The sequence below is a fragment of the Erithacus rubecula genome (genome assembly GCF_903797595.1).
Source record: "Erithacus rubecula genome assembly, chromosome: 5".
NCBI lineage: Eukaryota > Metazoa > Chordata > Aves > Passeriformes > Muscicapidae > Erithacus > Erithacus rubecula.
In genome coordinates this window covers 44,903,986-44,922,507 of record NC_136687.1, presented here as the reverse complement: position 1 = coordinate 44,922,507, position 18,522 = coordinate 44,903,986, and the positions used below count along the sequence as shown (strand labels likewise).

The 18,522-nt window shown below is 38.3% G+C and overlaps 1 protein-coding gene across 5 annotated transcripts in view; it reads left to right on the top strand.

Moving 5' to 3' along the window:
• Positions 1–18,522, top strand: part of EGF (epidermal growth factor) — a 57,613-nt gene that overhangs the window by 17,370 nt on the left and 21,721 nt on the right. For all 5 annotated transcript variants that reach the window (XM_079306465.1, XM_079306467.1, XM_079306466.1 and 2 more), the window contains 9 exons: positions 243–445; positions 4,652–4,777; positions 5,750–5,872; positions 8,102–8,224; positions 9,390–9,515; positions 10,471–10,607; positions 12,437–12,585; positions 14,216–14,320; positions 16,008–16,231. In XM_079306465.1, coding sequence (XP_079162591.1) covers positions 243–445; positions 4,652–4,777; positions 5,750–5,872; positions 8,102–8,224; positions 9,390–9,515; positions 10,471–10,607; positions 12,437–12,585; positions 14,216–14,320; positions 16,008–16,231 — 1,316 coding nt within the window. The remainder of the gene's footprint in view (positions 1–242; positions 446–4,651; positions 4,778–5,749; positions 5,873–8,101; positions 8,225–9,389; positions 9,516–10,470; positions 10,608–12,436; positions 12,586–14,215; positions 14,321–16,007; positions 16,232–18,522) is intronic.

Here is an 18,522-nt window from a genome sequence, read left to right as displayed (position 1 = left end):
TATCCATTTTGTGTCTATTTCTTGCAACTTTGTAGGATTATGAGTGGTGAATTATTTTGGGAATGTATCTGCACTTCTTCTGATTCACATATATAAAAAATACTATAATGTGTATATATATACAATACAAAGAAGGGTAATTTTCAGTGAAACTTACTGAACTAGACATCCATAAAATGTTTGAATGAGTAAATATATAGGGATCAGGTAATCTCTATACATTTTGCTCTCCTCTCTTGTAGTCATCAATTGCTTGGTATGTCTGTCTTTGCTGAGCACCTGTACTACTCAGACTTGAAGTCTGGCATGATATGGAGAGCCAACAAATATACTGGGAACGTTGTAGTCACAATTAGCCTGAAGCCATCATTCTTCCCACCAGTGGAGATAAAAATAGTCCATCCGTTTAAGCAGCCGGGTGCAAGGATTGATTCTCAGGATTTGGGTAAGTAAATGTAATGCTGCTATGTATGAGAATTAACAATGTCATATACTCTGATTCTCTGCAGTAAGAATTTTCTTTGGCAAAATTCCAGTGAAATAAAGGAAAAAGTTTTTTTCACTTCAGTGATCCACAGTTCCACTTAGTGTGCGCAGCTCCAGCTGAGTATCAGGGTAGAAGATGATTAGCATGCACTATTAATCTATATATATTAATCTCTATACACATGCAGATAAGTGTGACTTTCTCATTTCTTTTGCCTTTCTTTACACAAAGATATTTTTATGCTTTCCTGCTAAATGTACAAAGCATACAGGTTTTTTGACCCTCTGTCTACATTATCCTCACCAAATGTCTGCTTCATTCTGGAAGTTTCAGTCTAAGGCACTTCTAAACAGCTGATTATTATGGAAGTGAAGGGTTTTAAGAACTCAGTATGTTCTACAAGTGGATGTCTCAGCTTTGCTGTGAAATGATTCAGCTAAAAGTCAGCAGGTCTTAGACAGTCTTGAAGCTGCTATAATAGCTATAGGGTAAGAGGCTCCTATCTCTTTAATTGACACCAATTGCAGCCCACAGTGTGAGTTGGTCATCTCATTGCCTTTCACTGTGGATCCAAATATGAAGGTGATTGACTACCAATAGTTCATCTCCCTCGAGGATTCCTGCTGAGGCAGCAGGATGTGGAGGATGTCCAGGCAGATAATGTCTTGTCCTCTTGTCTCTGGGGAGCAGAGCATTCTTACTTTATTGGAATAGCTTTTGTCACCTGTTTTGCTTGAAGAGGAACAATTGAGCAAAGAATGTGGAGGTATTTGTGTGTCTGCCCAACTCCCAAGGGAGGTCAGCCAGTGATTCCTAGAGGTATAAAGATATGGGGAGAACGTCGTATTTGTTTTAGTTCATATGAGCAAGAATGAAACTGTAAATATATCTTTGAGCTATTCCTAAATAGCTACTGTAAAATAGGCTTTGCCTTTCTTCATGCCAGCCAACAGCTTTATGCAGTACCATGCAGTCTGTGCCCTCTGAAGACTGGTCTGAGTGGGAAAATCAAAACCTCCAAAGGAACTTTCCCCTCCAAATGCTTTATTTGCAGTGCCAATTTGTGTTGAGATCAGAAGATAAAGTGTTCCTGGAAATCAAGCTTACCCTTGTAAGAACAGGGAGTCTATTCAGAGACAAGACTTGAACTGTCCTTACTTTGGGGAAAATGGCTGTCCTGGAAAATGGAAGCACTTTTTTCTACTGACACATTTGGTGCTCTCACGTAGAGGAACTAGGGCAAGAATGTGCAGCTTAATTTCAGTGGCTGTGGGCACTTAGCCTTTATTCTTCTCTTAGAAGCTTTACCTCACTTCTTCCACCAGAGCATTCTGCTTTATGGCATTTCTCTTTCAATGGAAAAGGGCTTTCTCTGCTTTTATTAATATATAACCTACCAATATTTTAAATGTATGTATATTTCCAACATGTTCAGTAAATTTTTGTACGATAGTAAGGGTTGTCAGCAGTAGCTTTTAAAAAAAAAATCCAAATAACTTCTTGTAAAAATATCTGGGAAGTTATGGAGTAGAAAGAAGCTTAACAGGCTGAATCCAGATGAGCCTTTTGGACTTTGTATGTGCGTTGCTTGGCTTATCCAGTGCAAGAACAGTGATGAAAGGAGGACTAATGAGCCTGGAGTTCAAATGAGATTTATAGCTGATCTTACAACAGAGAAACCTGGAGATAAAAGCATACCTAGACTAATTGGATGCTCTGTACAAGCTAAGAAAATGTACATTGCAATGTAGTGTCAGCTGTGAATTATCAAGCCTTCTTTAAAGCAGGTAACTAGCTCTTCAGATGAAAAGAGAACTTAGGAGAAGTGTGCAATTGATATGATTTGATTATTTTACTGGAGTTTGAATTATTTACTTTGCTACTTAAATTCCTCAGGTCCCCTCTTGTCTTTATCTTTCAAGTGACTTTCTTGTACTGGTCAGTGCCAATAAATAGTAGAGAGACGAGCGTTAATTCATCTTGTTGTAACCCCACAGAACAACTTTGTTGTGGCACTTTTAATAACAACTCATAAAATATCTGAAACACCTTAAAATCTCGAATAATGCCTCTGGAATTCTTTGAAAGAATGTTTCCTAACAGATTAATCATACTCAGTACACTTGGATGTTTTTGGTTTTTTTTTGAGAAATTATGTTGTACTTCTTTACAGTGTGTGATACCAGCATCAGGCTAATATCTATGTATTTCCATATAAAGCATATTATGGGAGAGGAAAATGTCCTACAAAACACAAATAAGTTAGTAAGTGCGAATGTAGTAGGTAATGGTGTTCTTCCAGAAAATATTACGTTATAAACTTTGTGATTCACAATTTAATCAATGTTCTTTTTAAGCTTTGAAATGTGATTGGTTTTTTATGTATTGATATAGCTACATAGCATTCTAATACTTAGTCAGTTAAAATTATCTTCTTGAGATAGTCTATATGGCAAAACTTCTGCTATATAAAGAAGTTATACTAAGAATATAGCTTCTGTTATTTATTCTGTAACTCCCAGTTGTCTTAGGTCTTTTTAGACGACTTAGATCAATATTGGTACAACCATGGGGTGAAAAATCAGAAACAAGGATCAGCATGTGATGCAACCTTGAATATGGTTTTGTTTATGGATTCTGTTGTTTTGTGGTTGTATGCACTTGCACTTTTGTCATTCAAATGAGTTCTTTATTTGAAGATGAGACTCTTCACTTCTATACATTCCTGATTCAGTTGCAGTAGAAAAAGATTGTGTCCAATTCAAAATTAATTCTACTGAATGAGAGGCTCACCTAAGACCACAAAAAATTCAAGTCTCTTAAAAGACAACATGCAAAATAACATAGATAATATCTACCTAGTCCATAATCATCCATTCATAATTTTGCATTTAATGATATGACCCTTGTTAGAGAAGACTTAACCAGTTAACCAAATATGTGCAAGGTGTCTGTGCCTGCAGCCAAGCTGCAGTGTCTGTCTGGGAAATTATATATTATTACTTTTATGGATGTAATCTGTCATTCCACCAAGGGGCCAATGTTTTGTCTGTTGTGGCTAGCAGAAGAATAAACTTGGAGCTTAAATGTTATGCAATTTTCCATCTCTTGGGATTTAGATTGTGAATTGAAAGCAGCACAAAAAATTGAACACGTATTCATTCATTCATTTCTTTGCCTGTATGAGGCTGTGATGTCTTACACAAACAGCCCAGGGCAAAGACAGCATTTTATGTGGCTGCACAAAACATTCAGTAGCATCAGTTCAAATTAAAAAAATCATTTTGGAGACAAAAGATAAAATCATGAGTGCTGCATATCTGAAAGCACAGCCCTGAAAGATAGCTCAGCATAGACATGAGGCTCTGCAATCCTTCCCATGAAAAGGATACTGGAGTAGCTTTTCCTGTGAAGCAGGAGAAATAGAAAGGCTCCTGGGGACCTGTTTGGCACGTTTTTTCTTCTTCCTTTGAAGAAAAGTTCTGAATTTGAAATTTGAGCTCAGCATTTAAAATGTGTATTTCTCATAGATCCACACTAATACAAAGATTGTCTAGAATGTGCTAATACATTTTGCCCAAATGAAACACTTGATCATTATAATCTCCCCAGTTATCTTTTTTTGTTAAATAATATGAGTAATAATGTGGTCATAATACTCCAATATAATCACCAGTAATAGTAATACTAACAACAACAGTCTTTGTATGCTGTGTCTTAAAAATCTCTCTTCACTCTCTTTTTTGCCTAAGTGCTCCCTCTCTGTTGTTCTTATTTCTGAGTCTTTTACAAAGTAATATGTAACACGGTGCAGGACTGGAGCTGTAGGAGACTTGAATTAGTCACTGCAGGTATAGACCCAAACCAAACCATCCCCTAGTTCAAGCTCTCTCTAGATCTGCTTGTGCTGACATAGAGCTCAAAATTGTTGTTTGCACACTCCTACTCCTAGTATTCCAAGGACTTTCACTTTTACAGTAATTGGCTTTTTTTGCCTGATTTTACCAATGGAAGAAAAATTAAGTTATTTTGTATTAATAATACATTCCTCAGCTTGGTTGAGCAAGCAGATGTTGAGAAGAAAATACATATCTTATGATCTTTCTACTGGAAGGTTAGCATAATAAGAACTCCATTCTACTTACACTGCAATTGTTTTTTCAGAAAAAGGAATCTGTGATTTGAACAGAGAAAAGTGCAGAAGAAGAATCTGCAGGCCAGACTCAAGGACTCATCGGTGTAAATGTTCCAGTGGCTTTATTTTAAGTCGAAATAAGCAGTTTTGTGAAGGTAATACATAAATTTCTCATCAGCTTTATTACATCACATGAAAAAAATTCTTCTGTTCTTTCACTTACTATCTTGAGTTTGAAAAATTACTATGAGCTTTTAAAAATTTCAGCATGACATTTCAGCTGTATGTCCTTTCAAGTTCTGAAATAGTTTAAAAAGAGACCTATGAAAGTGTCACAGGTGCTATTCTTGTAAGAAATTTAGGTCTGAGTAGGTAAAGGAGATTCAGATGAGTAGAAATGCTTATGTGTGCTAACTTAATTTTAAAATAAGGATGAAATGGGATGTAACACCAAAAGTGAAACATTTCATAATCCAGCAATGAGATGTCTGTCTGAAGTATCATTTAAAAATTTAAATTTTAAAATTTAAATTTTAAAATAATTTAAAGGACAGAAATTCTTAACATGCTTCTAAATATTTTAATCTGGATTGTTTTATTTAAAATCTAAAATTGTTATTAATAATAGATAATATAAAACTTTTTAAAACATCTTTTTCACTACATGACCAGGTTTTATAAGACATAATGGCATCAGAATTCCTAGCTTACAGGGTTTACAAACTTGCTTGAACATCAGCATTCCAGTTCTAAGGAACTTCTCAGGCTTGATTTCTGAGTTTCAACTTCTAATGCACTTGTGTTTTGAAGCTTTTACTTATGTCATGTTGAACCCAAATTTTTGGAGATAATTTTTGTTTTAAGGAGGTGTCTAATGTACATTTTTTGGATGTGCACAGGATTTAAATGGCACGAGTATGTTTTGTTAGAAGGTTTTTAACACTGATTTCAATGAGGTCTGCAAACTTGTTTTCTTAGTTCATTAGGAAAACCACACTTTGTGAAATGAATGCAAAAAAGGATGTACTTTTTCAATCCCTTACTTTATTTCATTAATCTATTCTCTAACATTGGCTGGTTATTCTGACACAAGTTCTCTTTTTTTTTTTTTTTTTTTTTTTTTGCAGACATTAATGAATGTGGCTTCTGGAACCACGGCTGCACCTTAGGCTGTGTGAACATCCCTGGCTCCTATTACTGCACCTGCCCAAGAGGCTTTGTTCTGCTGCCTGATAGGAAAACATGCCATGGTAAGGAGCTGTAATAGACAAACTCTTGGAGTATCCTACTGGAGAGAGTCCTCATTGAACACTAGAACTGCTGAAAGTTTTGTGTATTGCATTGCTTGTTTCCAATCCCATTTTATGTAAGCAGATCAGCTTAAACTGAGTGAACTCATTTCAGGTGTTGTGTTTAAGGAAGCATAAGTTACACATGAGAAATTGTATATGCTCCTTCTTCAGAGGGAAAAAAGAACGAGTCACAACTCCAGAGAGACCTCTTCTCAGATTAGGCCTGGTGACATATTCCAGGAGGATCAGTTATATATTTTTAAATGTGGTCTCTGAATTTGGCTCACTCTGTAAGGATTTGCCCAGTCTCTGAAAGAGCAGCTCACAGCATCATGTTTTTCTTTTCAGATCAGGGCTGATAGCATTGCTAATATGTATGGCATTCGTGGAATTAAATGTGTATGCTCAGCCTAAAAATGAATCTAGCCTTTCTTAAGTAAGTCTAGAACATAAAATGTGAAAGGCTTCCAAGTTTTGAGGTCCTGGGATATTGCCAGTCACTTTTGAAGTGAAACTTATGCATGGACAAAGGTCCTTCTACTTTATTTCCATGGAAATAAAACATTGGTATAAGGCCCAAGCAGGAGTGCCAGAGCAAACCAATGAGTTCAGTGTGGATCATGGCAGGATAAGGATCTAGGGTATATTAAATATCAATACTGGAGTGTAAATACAGCCATAGAATCTAACATATTCTAGCAGTCTATCTATTTTAGACTCCAGGAGTCCTGGGTAGGGCCAGGAGTTGGACTTGATGATCTCTGTGGGTCCCTTCCTACCCAGGATATTCTGTGATTCTGTAAGAGCCACTTCTTCATCTTTATTAAAAAGAAGCAAGGAGCAAGGTGCAGTGACCCAAAGGTGGGGGTTCAGGGTGCGTGTGACAGATGGACAAGGCAGCTAACTGCAGCACAAGAACTATGGGAGGGCTGCAGCCAGAGGTTTTTGGGAGGTGGAATATAATTTTGTGTCCAAAACAACATTTAGACTCTGTGCAACTCAGTCATACTTTGGATGACCAGCTCGAACTGTATGCCTGCATTCTGGGGGCTCAAATTAAATAGCAAAGAATGTTTTCCTAGCACAGTCGAGGGATGCAGATTGGACAGTGTGACCCCTTAACTACTGCAGCACAAGGCAGGTGTTCACCAACTATACAACTTGAGAGAGACACACACAAGATGAGAAGTCCAAATGCTGGCCAGAGATTTTGATGCTTTGTCCTCCAAGTCCTTTATGAAGCTCTTCATCTAAAGCACAATCTCTGGTCAGAAAGACATTTGAATTTCCTGGACCCTGTTCTCTGTGCTTAAGTGGTTAGCACAGTCCAGTCCAGAATGCAGATGCCCTCGAGAAGCAATATTTGCAAGAGCTGTGCATCATTTTAGGCAATGTTTGCAGCTGATTTATATAAGCAGCTGTGGAAATCTTGCATTAGCTCCAGTCATATGGAACTAGAATTGGAACAAAGAGATGGAGTACTGCTATACAGAGGGTGGAAGGAGCACATCTTTAATTGCATTAAAAATAAAAAATAACAATAAAAAATATTGCCACTGCAATATTTCTAATAGCAAGTAAGGGAAAGCTATTGCCAAGTCCTCAGATGATTTTGCCCTTATAACTTCTAAAATCGACACTAAGGAACATAGTTTTGTTTCTGGAAGGTTCTTCTCTTGTTTTGATTGATATTAACTGTTTTGTACTTTGAGTAGTGGAAAGTAGCTCTTCCTCATTCTCTCTGTCTTTTATACTTATTCTTTCAGTATAGATTCCTTGTAGTTTTTACAATTGGATCTATTTTTGATGAAATGTAAGAAAGAAAATTCTCAAAATTACTTCTATTTTGGTAACACATCTTCAGAGAATTTTGGAAAATTTACGGCTGACAAGTATAATGACTTCAAGACTCAGCAACTTTTTCTTTCTCCTGGGTTGTAATTAGGAGAGGGTGTGGAAAAGATACGGAAAAGAAAAACATCAATACAGCATAAAAAACCACAGAAAGACTGCAGGTGTTATAGTCTCAATATCACACCTTTATTTATTTATATATTTCTTTTCCTTACTCTTTTCTTTCTCTTCTTCTTCTTTTGCTCTTTAAGAAAATGTTAGCATCTCTTACTAGGGTCATAATATAAATTTTTATCATAATTTAGGATTTTTTTCCTCCTTAAATTACTGTAGAGCTGATTACCTGTACAAGTAACGACACCGAATGCAGCCACGGCTGCCTTCAAACATCCAAAGGCACTGTTTGCTTTTGCCCAGAAGGATCTGTACTCAAAGAGGATGGCAAAACATGCACGGGTGAGTAACATTTCTTCTAGCTGAACTGACTCCCAGGCTCTGTTTATTCTTGGCACCGAGAGCCAGAAGTGAATGAAGGCATTTCACACTCATTTTGAACAGTTTAAATGATTGTACAAGATAAAATACAATGGCATGTAAGGTGCTTTGAGTGCTGACATGAGCAGTATTCATCTTCATTTTTTATTAGATTTTTAGCAGCAGCAATATCCAATATTTTCTGGCAAAGTTCTTTTATTGTCAGCGCAGATCAAGGCATGTCACAGATTTTTTTTTGTGAGAGACGTCTAAAATTTATACTTGAGAAGACATATATGTACAAAATTAAGGCTTGGGTGAAACCTGAGGATAATCTCATTGACATCATGCAGCCCAGGTTCAAAGTCACTCTGACTTATGTACAAATGGAATTTTTTTGCAGTCAAAATACTGAGCTGCTACACCTAATCTGTCATTCCCCACTTCAGCAATTTTCCATATTCAGGGGACTCTAGCTTCTCAACTGCATCTTTTCAGTCTCAGGGGTCAAGATAGCTCCATTACTGACAGCCTTATGCTGTGAAAAATCCTCTTCCTGTTTTAATCCCTTTCATATTGTGGGCTGTAATTTATACATAGATTCAGTCATTATTTCTGTTTTGCTAGCTCATGTTGGTATTGAGAATATACCAGAAAAAAAAGACAAAATAATAGTTTCTTTTTACATAAAAGCTTGGTTTGTTTTATTAGAAAGTATAAATTTGTCAGCCTAGCCTAATTAACTTCTGGGGAGACAATTGCATTAATTTGCAATTTCTTTGCATGGAGTCTGGTAAAATTCATTACTCTGTTGTAGATGGGATTAGATATGCATGGGAGAAGAGTTCTCTGAAACACATGAAAGACCTCTCTTTATATATGCCACCCTTCCACCTTGTCTTACAACACAACATCCTGTGTTGTAAGTTTTCAAGAAAACTCTGGAACAAGTTACTACTAATTTATTTTCACTTCACTAGCCTTCTGCTTTCAGCAGCAGGCCTTTTGGTAAACCTACCAGTCACTGGGATGATTTGCACAGTAGAAATCCTTAGCAGGGTGAAACATTCTTCTGTACCTCTGATTTTGTTGTGTTTTATTTTTTTTGTAGAACGGCACAGTAAAATTTTACAATGCTCTGTTTAAGGTTGCACATCTCCAGATAATGGTGGCTGCAGTCAGATATGCTCTTCTCTAAGCCCATCCTCCTGGGAGTGTGCTTGTTTTCCTGGATACAAGCTTCAGCAAGACAGAAAGCACTGCACTGCTATAGGTTGGTGTCTTGGTATGCCTGCATATTTCTGCCAATAAAGGCAAAATTTATTTGAGTTCTTTGAGTTTTTTGAATACTTTGTGAAACTTGGGAAGTATCAATTGTTAGGAAAGGCAACCTATTTTGGAAATAAACCAGAATAAGCACCAGTATATGGCTCTGTCTCCTTCACAGAAAGTTCAGTGATCCATCTTCAGCATTTCACTCTGGGCTCCCATACTGCAGGGTGTATCCTGCAGTACACAAGGTTTTGTGCCTTTGCATAAAGAAGGGCATAGTCCTGCCCAGTGTTACAGAAGCCTCTGTATTTGGAGAATGGGATAGGGAATAGTCTGTTAAAGGAACTTTCCATATAGGGATATTTCTCCCCCACTGGCTTCAGGAAGCTGAAGTGTTTGATGTGAACTTTTGGATTCCAGACCCTTCTGTTCCTCTGAAAAAGGGCAGACTCTTCTGATCAGCAAGATATAAGCAATTGCCAAACAGAGAGGAGGAAGAAGTTTTTGATTTGTGCCCAAAGTAAGGGGAAATATATATATATATATATATATATTTTTTTTTTTTTTTTGTTTTGTTTTTTTGAGGACAGTATCTTTCTTGCTTTTGCTACAAAAGACTTCTCTATATGCAAAGTTCAAGTTATTGTGGCATTTATGGTAGTGCTGTGAAATGTAGAGAGATGATTGCCTTGAGGCTAAGGCACTCAATGTGAAATGCAGAAGGACTAGTGGTTCCTTTTGTCAGAAATGCTAAGGCTGATGCTATCAACTTACATTCATATTTGTCTTAAATTTCTTAGGCAAATGGAGTGCAGGAAAATTGCCATAATTTCTTTTTGCTTCTGTTCCTCATTTTACCTCTTGCTGTTACTTATTTACAATGCTACTTATGTAGTAATGCAAGTTAGAGATTTGAACTTAGTGCAATTAACATACTGGCAAATTTTAATTGACAGGTCCTAAGCCATTTTTGTTATTTGCAAATGGCCAAGATATCCGCCAGATCAGTTTTGATGGAACAGGTTATACAAGTTTACTTGACTGGCAGATGGGAGTAGTCTTAGCACTGGACTCTGACCCGGTGGAAAATAAGGTAAGGCATTAAAAATGAGAGGATTCTGGAGTGTTGCAAGGACAAAAGGATTGAGCTTCCATGTGCCTTAACCTTTCCTCTGTCAGTGATCTGGATTATGCATTATGCTGCTAGTTGTTCTGTTGCCTGTCTAGGAGCACAACTGGTACAGGCTGCCAAGCATTAGTTGAAGTGATTCATCCTTTAATTGCTTATTTTTGTACATTGAAAATGATAATTCACAGAGAACTTGGATTTGTAAATTCACTTCAGGCATGATTTCAATTTTAAAGAACTGTTGTGTGATTGATAAGTTTTCTCTATTAAGACTGCAGTGTTGTTTTCTAGAAATTAATTGTGGGTTTTTTCATGGCATAGTGGTACGAGCAAAGGTATCTTTCATTCTGTACAGCTAAATCTGTATGATCCCTATGAAATGCTGGAGTAATATTAACAAGAATTATTTTCCATGTCCTGGTATTATTCAGCAAAACTGCTGAATGCTCACAGAATCTGTTGCTCTTCCAAAATGTGTTCCTCACATACTAGATAGTGTTGTTGGAAACAGGAGTCTTCTCTGTATAAAGACCTGTTTGTCTGTGTGGCCACATTCTAAGGTCCTATTCCTTGCCTGCAGAGCTGGGAAGAATAAAAGTTCAGCTGTGCTTTGCTAAACCTTCTGTGGCAGATAGTTTTATTTTCCCACAGAGAGACTTATTTACCCTGTAGGAGTGCTGCAAAGGAGTGCTGGATGGTACAGTAAAAGCTGAGGAGGAGCTCAGTTAAGTTGCTGGAAGCATCTCAAGGCCCAGATGGACACAGTTAAAGAAATGTGAATGTTACCAGGTCTGCATTTACAGGAGGAGCACTTCTGGAACTTGGCCACTTGCTCCTGAAATAGGGCCCTGCTGGAAGGCAGCAGCTGCCCTGTGCAGTGCCAAGGGTGGATCAGCTGTGCCAGTGATTCCAGCGTGCACTGGCATCCCCTCCCGTGGTGTTGGGTGGGCAGTGCAGAGCTGAGGGGCAAGGCAGCACCCCTTGTGCTCCCAGGGTATTGAATTAGCTCCTCTAAGGCTAGAGGCTCCCTCCTGCTTGTTTTGGCTTCACGGCCAGCATCAAAGCAAAGTTATTTGTTTTGCTGTTGCCATTTCCAAGGAAAGCCTCAGCATTGCTTTTGGTATGGTTGTGCCATAAAGTGTTTGGTTCTCTCTGGTACTGGGATACAAGACAAAATTTACACATCCTTGGAAAATGTAAACCTAGTTTCCCTACCAACAAAGAACTTATCTTTTGACCCCAGACTAAGAAATCTCTTCTGGTAATGTTGGAACTTTACAGAATAAACACCTAGTAAAAAATTAAGATAGCTGCAGGATGAAAGAGTGGAAAAAAAATAGAAATAAATTTTATGACTCCTTTTCCCCTTCCCAGCTCCTTGATATACATAGAGTGATACTATCTTCTCCACACTTCTCCCTTTCCAACATGAGCAGCCATGGAAATGCCAACGTGCTTCTTTCTGCCTGTTCCTACTTTTGCTCCTCAGCTGTGCTTTATGTGAAGTAGCTGCTGGCTGGAACAAAACCACAGGATTTTCAGAGGGCTGTATATAGGGCAACCAGGATTTACAGCTAAGCACAAGCTGCCTGCAGAAGTCATCCTGGTTGAAGGATAAGTGCCTTTTTATTTGATCAGGGATCACGGGTTACCTGTGCAGCCTTTTGTGAATAAGCAGTTTAGGGAATTTTCCAGATGAAAAAGGTATTGTAGAAATGGAGTTACTAGACAGGGGAGGTGGAGTAGAAAGTGAGATGAGAACTAATGACACCATGTCTGTTATTTATTCACAGATTTACTTTGCCCACACTGCCTTGAAATGGATAGAACGAGCTAATCTGGATGGTTCAGAGCGTGAAAAGGTTATTCATGGAGCTATAGATACACCCGAAGGCCTTGCTGTGGACTGGATTAACCGTAAACTCTATTGGACAGACAGAGGGTACATGCTCCACAGTGCATTTATGTTGAAGCATGCCATAAAATATTTGGAATAAATGACTGGTGATACAGAAATAGCTGAGATATCACTCTAATGCAGTAGTGCTTCACATTCTGTTTGGGTAGCTTTAGTCTCAAGTATATATGGTTGGAAGGTTCTTTAAAACTAAAATGCTGCAAGTTCACTTGCAGTCTGCTATTGTATTTTTATCTTAGTCTTTCCAAGAAGCAAAGGTTTGTACTCAGTTGCAAGGAATCTAAAGCATGCACTGCTTATATACACACACATACACATATGTGCACAGGTGCATGTGAATATATTTCCTTACACTCTTTTTTATATACATGGGCTGCTTGTGAGTGTGTGTTTCTGTGCAGAGGCATATCCTTGAGTATACATATACATATACACATACATATACATGAATATTACTGTACTGAGTACATCTTGGGCAGAAGTCAGTGTTGTTGGCAGCTAGAATCATGTTATTGCAGGATCTTTGCCAATTATCTCTGATAAAAGAGTAATGACTGCTGCCAGACAATGTGACCACATTTCAGCTGATACCTAAATTTACATGCAGGAGGAAACAAAACTGACCTTTGATGAAAAGGCAGTTTCAGATCACAACAGATAATAAAGACTCCGTGAAGAGTGGTCATGAGCTTTCAGTACGATCCCTAATTCATTTGTCAATAGAAAGTAATTTTGAGCATTTAGATCACCTTCCTTCTTCATAGTAAATATTCTACTAGTCCACTTCCTTGCCCTTAGGTACAATATTACCACATGATTGAGCTGCTGTAGAAATATGTCAATGTTTCTTGTGAAATGGGCGATTGTGGTGCTTCTCTCCATAAGACAGGAGTTCAAGAAGAATATGAGAATTTGAACCTGCAACTTCTTTTTCACCCACTGCATTTATCTGTTGGTATTTCACATTTGCAAGAACATATTTCTACTTAGATCTCTGTGGGGCCTTTCTTTGAAGTTTCAAAGAGGCATGGAAGGCTATAGGCTTGCTTGCAGATAGAGGCTGATATTTGTTTGGCATGGTGAATATTGCGGCAATAAAATCAGTTTTCTGGGAAAAAAGGTGAATTGAAAGTTGGCAATGTAGATTCTATACTTGACTTGGCCACAGATCTTATGAGTAATCTTAAGAACCTTAGTCTCATTCTTTCCTGCAAAGTAGATGTAATATATAAAATGACCACTGATTTTTGGATGAAAAATGCTATGTGAAAGTACTATTTTAAAAAATTCTTTATACATTTGGTAATGGTATTCAGCTAGGAGCTTGTTTTCCTCCTGACTCCTTTTAAAGCTAGCATTTATCTAGTAGTGGTCATACTTGCAATTCATTATTCACCCAAAGAAGGAGAACTTCATGTCTTCTGCAAAGCAGCAGGTGTTTTATCATCATGCCCTGGACCAGATAATGAAGCTGTAACATGAATTACCTGTTGATAAAACCGCTAGACATCCCATATCAGCAAGATTACCTCCTGTCACTGTGAAATTATTTATTACAGCAAAACTAAAGCAATGCAAGATCTTAGTACATTCAGCCCAAGAAGGTAATTAAAAAGATAGCAGGGAGGACCTAACAGTGCTCTGTGTGTTGCAGGAAGGTGTGCATTGAAAGGAGCAATCTGAATGGAATGCAGAGAAAAATGATCATCTGGGAGGATCTGTCCCAGCCCCGAGGAATTGCCATTCATCCATTTGCTAAGTAAGGAGTGATAAACACAGTAAATAGTGTAATTCTTGTGGATGACTTTTAAAAATGAGGGTGTAAGCTTTGCCCTTTTGGCAGTCAAAATGTGCATTAGTCTCGTGCTGTGTTAGCCATTGCCTAGGAGAGCTGTGTGAACTGTAATGTTTTATTGCAGGGTTTCTTTCATGAGTTGGGACATGCTCACTTCTCATATAGATTTTAGAAGAAAGTAATTGGAGTATTAATGATGTTGTATGCAGTTTAAGTTAAAGAAAAGCATGAGCAACTGAGGCCACTGACAGCTGTAGGTGCCACACTACAAATGTTGGTGGTTCCATATCTAGTAGTGCTTAAAAAACTGCCTTTTTTTTTTTTTTTTTTTTTTTTTTTTGGTCCATGTTTCAGTTTCAGAGGAAGTGAAACCTAAGATTCTGGAGATTTGTTGTTTTAAATAGACCTTGTATCTTCTTAACTAGTGTTGTAATGATCCCAGGCATTTAAACTCTTGATGAAATTCTGGTTATTTCAATCAATGGCAAAATCCCATGGATTTTAGACAATATGCTTAGAGTTGGAGCATTTTAAATCTGGTCCTTTAAATTTTGTTTTGATGCTCATATCCTGCTATAACTAAGAACTGATGGATCAGAAAAAAGCTGGTTTAGGGAGGGTGTTTGCTAGCTTGCCTCTGCCCATAAAAGACCTGAAAGAATCTTTCAGTAGTGGTTGAATGCTATAGAGACATTGTGCAGGAAAACTTTGAAGAAAGGTAGGCTCTGCCAGATTTTTTGTTAGATTTATTGGTAGAGGCAAAACCTGCAAGAAAGGGATGAGAAAACATCATTAAAACTTTACTTTTTAGAAAGTTAATGGTGAAAAGATGAACAGACATGATGGCAATGTCCATAGCTGTGAATATTAAAGAGGGATGTGAAACAAAATTAGAGCTCTTGAAAATACTGATCCCTTCCTTAGTTAGAGCATGACTGCTTGTGTATCTAAAGCTAAGTGAATCCCTGGGTTATTTCAGTAAATCTGACAGAGGCAACTGATGCCTGGGAAGATGAGCCCAAACTTCAGACATTATTTGCAATTGTAGCTATCCCCATTTTGAATTGCCTTCTGGCACTGCTAGAAACTGCTGAAAACTGCTAAACGCTCAATAACACACAGGACTCAAGACACAGACACTGAGAACCATGATTTTAATAAAGGAAGAAAGATTGTGGACCTGATATTGGTGTATTGTTTTAAAGCAACCTGCCTAATCTTGCTTGTTTTCTGTGGATAATGGGTGATTTTGGTTTCATTTGTTTATCATTGTACCCCTGTTTAGACAAGGGTCTGGCTAATGCGTCATTTTCTATCGTCTGGATTTGTTAAACCACCATTGGCTGTCACATAGAAAATAAAAGAGCAGATATGAAGAGCTGTGGCAGTTAACATAGTCAGGAGTTGTTTTCCAAAGCTTCCATGCCACAATAGAGTGAGGATTCTGCATAAGTCCCAGTGCAATCACCTGGAGTCTTATGGCAAGTGTGAAAAGATCAGCAGCCAATATGTTTGTTTGAAGCATGCACTTTTCCTCCCGTGAGTCAGGGCTGTGTTGCTCTGATCTGACCTTTCTGCTTTGAAAGAACTCCATGGAGAGGAGGGCAAACATTTACTTATGGACTTCCTGCATTCGTTTTGTTTTCTGAAGGAGATTATTCTGGACTGACATGGGGGTCAGCCCGCGGATTGACAGCTCTTCACTGGAAGGCTCCGATCGCCGGGTGGTAGCCAGCACTGGCCTGCTGTGGCCCAGTGGGATAGCCCTCGACTACCTGGCTGACAAGGTGTACTGGTGTGATGCTAAACAGGCCATGGTTGAGAGTGCCAACCTGGATGGTTCTGGTCGTCGAATTCTTGCACAGAATGATGTAGGTGAGGCTTTTGGGTTGATGATTACCTACTGCTGCTTGTCCATGTGTGTGCATCTGCTTATGTGCATGAAAATTGCTGGCCAGCTGCTGTGCTGTGTATCCCATACTATGCTGAGGTTAATGACAGCATTTAAGCTCTTCATTCTGTTATCTAGCTGACTTTTATTCATTTTATCAAAACATGTCTTTCTAAAGTCTCTGCTTTTATTAACAAATCACTTTGCATTGCACAGAGAACTTCTCTGCCTTTATAGAAAAATGAAAATAATAAAAAAATTAAAAATATGGTTTGCTTTTCCCATTCATGGCTGCTTAGTTTAATGTAGGTTTTGCTGTATTTATTGCATCAGTGAGTTATATTGACATAAGAAGAAAGGGAATTGATCAGAGTCATTAAGGTCCTTGAGCAGCAAACCTGTATCTGCAGTGTTGAACACTGGAAGGATTCTAAACACACAATAAATACCAAATGAAAAATGATTTTACAATATGCTGGTGGTTTTATGGCTAAGATTTCTACTGCTTGGCACATAACTATGCTGTTCTGTAGCAAGAGAACAGAGCTGTTAGCAACAAGGAACTAATAATGCTGTCTAAAGTAAACCATGTGTTTAAGAATCTTGTACATGGAGAGTTAGTTTCTGTAGAGGACAATTCCTTTTGATCATGGGATCTCTCAGGGGACTATTTGGTAGGTGTGCACATGGGCAGAGTGAGGGGTCATAGCCCACTACCATGACTGCTGTGGATCATTTTGTGGTTACTCTGTCGAGCAACTTCTGATCTAGTTTATGCTCTGGGAAGGCTGGTGCTCATCACCTAAGCCACATACCCTCCCAGTGCTTTGGAGGTGAGTGGAGTGAGGTCCTGGAGGAATCAGTGTTCTCCAGTTTATGACATCAATGGGCCTGAGAGAAAAGGCTTTCCAGCCTTCGTCTCTCTTCCCATGCTGCACATATTCTGCCATGTGCTCTGCCTTGCAGCAGATCTGCAAAGGAGGACTTTGAAGTTTGACCAAAGTTTCATTTTGTTTCTCCACAAGGAGTAAGACAGTGTCTTACTGGGAGAAAACAGACAAGGAGAGCTAGAAAATATGGACTATGAGAAAGGAGCAGTGATACAGCTTTGGAGGTGAGAATAAAGGACATTAACATGTATATGCAAGGAAGTGAAAGGGAGGAAGACGTGTAGGGGTACAAATTTAGAGAAGCATGTCCTGATCATTTGCTAATTATGTTAATGAAGACTGGAATTCAGTTTTTGTTCTTGAACAGCTGTGCACTGGATAGGAAGGTGGCACCTCCTCATAGGTGTTCAGCTGTACATGAATTTCTATTGCAGCAGCTCCCTCTAGTGCCTTTGTACTGAGAGTTCATTGAATAGAGCTGCATGCAAAATAGGTAAATTATTTCTACTCTTCCACATAACCGTGTTTGCAGCTGCCTGTAATAGCCTGCCCAAGGCAAAGAGCACAGTCATCCCTTTTTGTTTCTGCAGTGGGTTGCATTTGCACTGTTCCTGCTATCTCCATTGACTGACACTGACTTTAATCCTTAATGTATTCACAAAATAAGAGGTTAATAAATTGCTGGGTGCTATTTGTGAATAGTGAAAACTACAGATCCTAAAATTGTGAGAAATGTTTGGGTGGGGGCAGTATCTAGATCTCAGTCTAGTTGTTCAAATTTAATGGGAAGAAAAGGTAAGAACCAAGATCAGTGATTAAGCATGGGTCAGTGGAGGTAGTGAGGTGCCAACAATACACTCTTCAACATAACACTAAAGAACACTTTAACAGCATCTTAGAATTTTTTTCATAAAGGACCAATTTTTTCAGTTTATTTGTGAGGTGAATTTAAAATATGCAAACACATACTCCTCCTCCAAGTTTCTAAATGTTTTCTGTATTGCTGTATTGGTTCTCTGTTGTTTTGTTTTCTTGTTTGCTAGCCTTAGATTTTTAATTTTTTTAGATTAATACATGTTGGGATCCCAATTTCATTACTGAAATTAAACATCACCTAGTTGAGGTCTACATCAAGAAGCAAAAGCACAGAAATCATGAGCCACCTTTCAGAGGGGCTCAGACTGCAGGGGTAGAGCACAGTGCCACTGAGGCTCTAAGGACCAAAACAAGGCAAACCTGCTTCAGCCAGAAAGCATCCACTCTGAAGCCAGGTGTACATCCATGGAAGAATAGCATGTGTTCTTACCTTCCACTGCAAAAAGCTTGCCCAAAGACCACCTTGAAAATAGGAGGTTTCTGAGTGTATAGAAAAAATGCATCGTTCC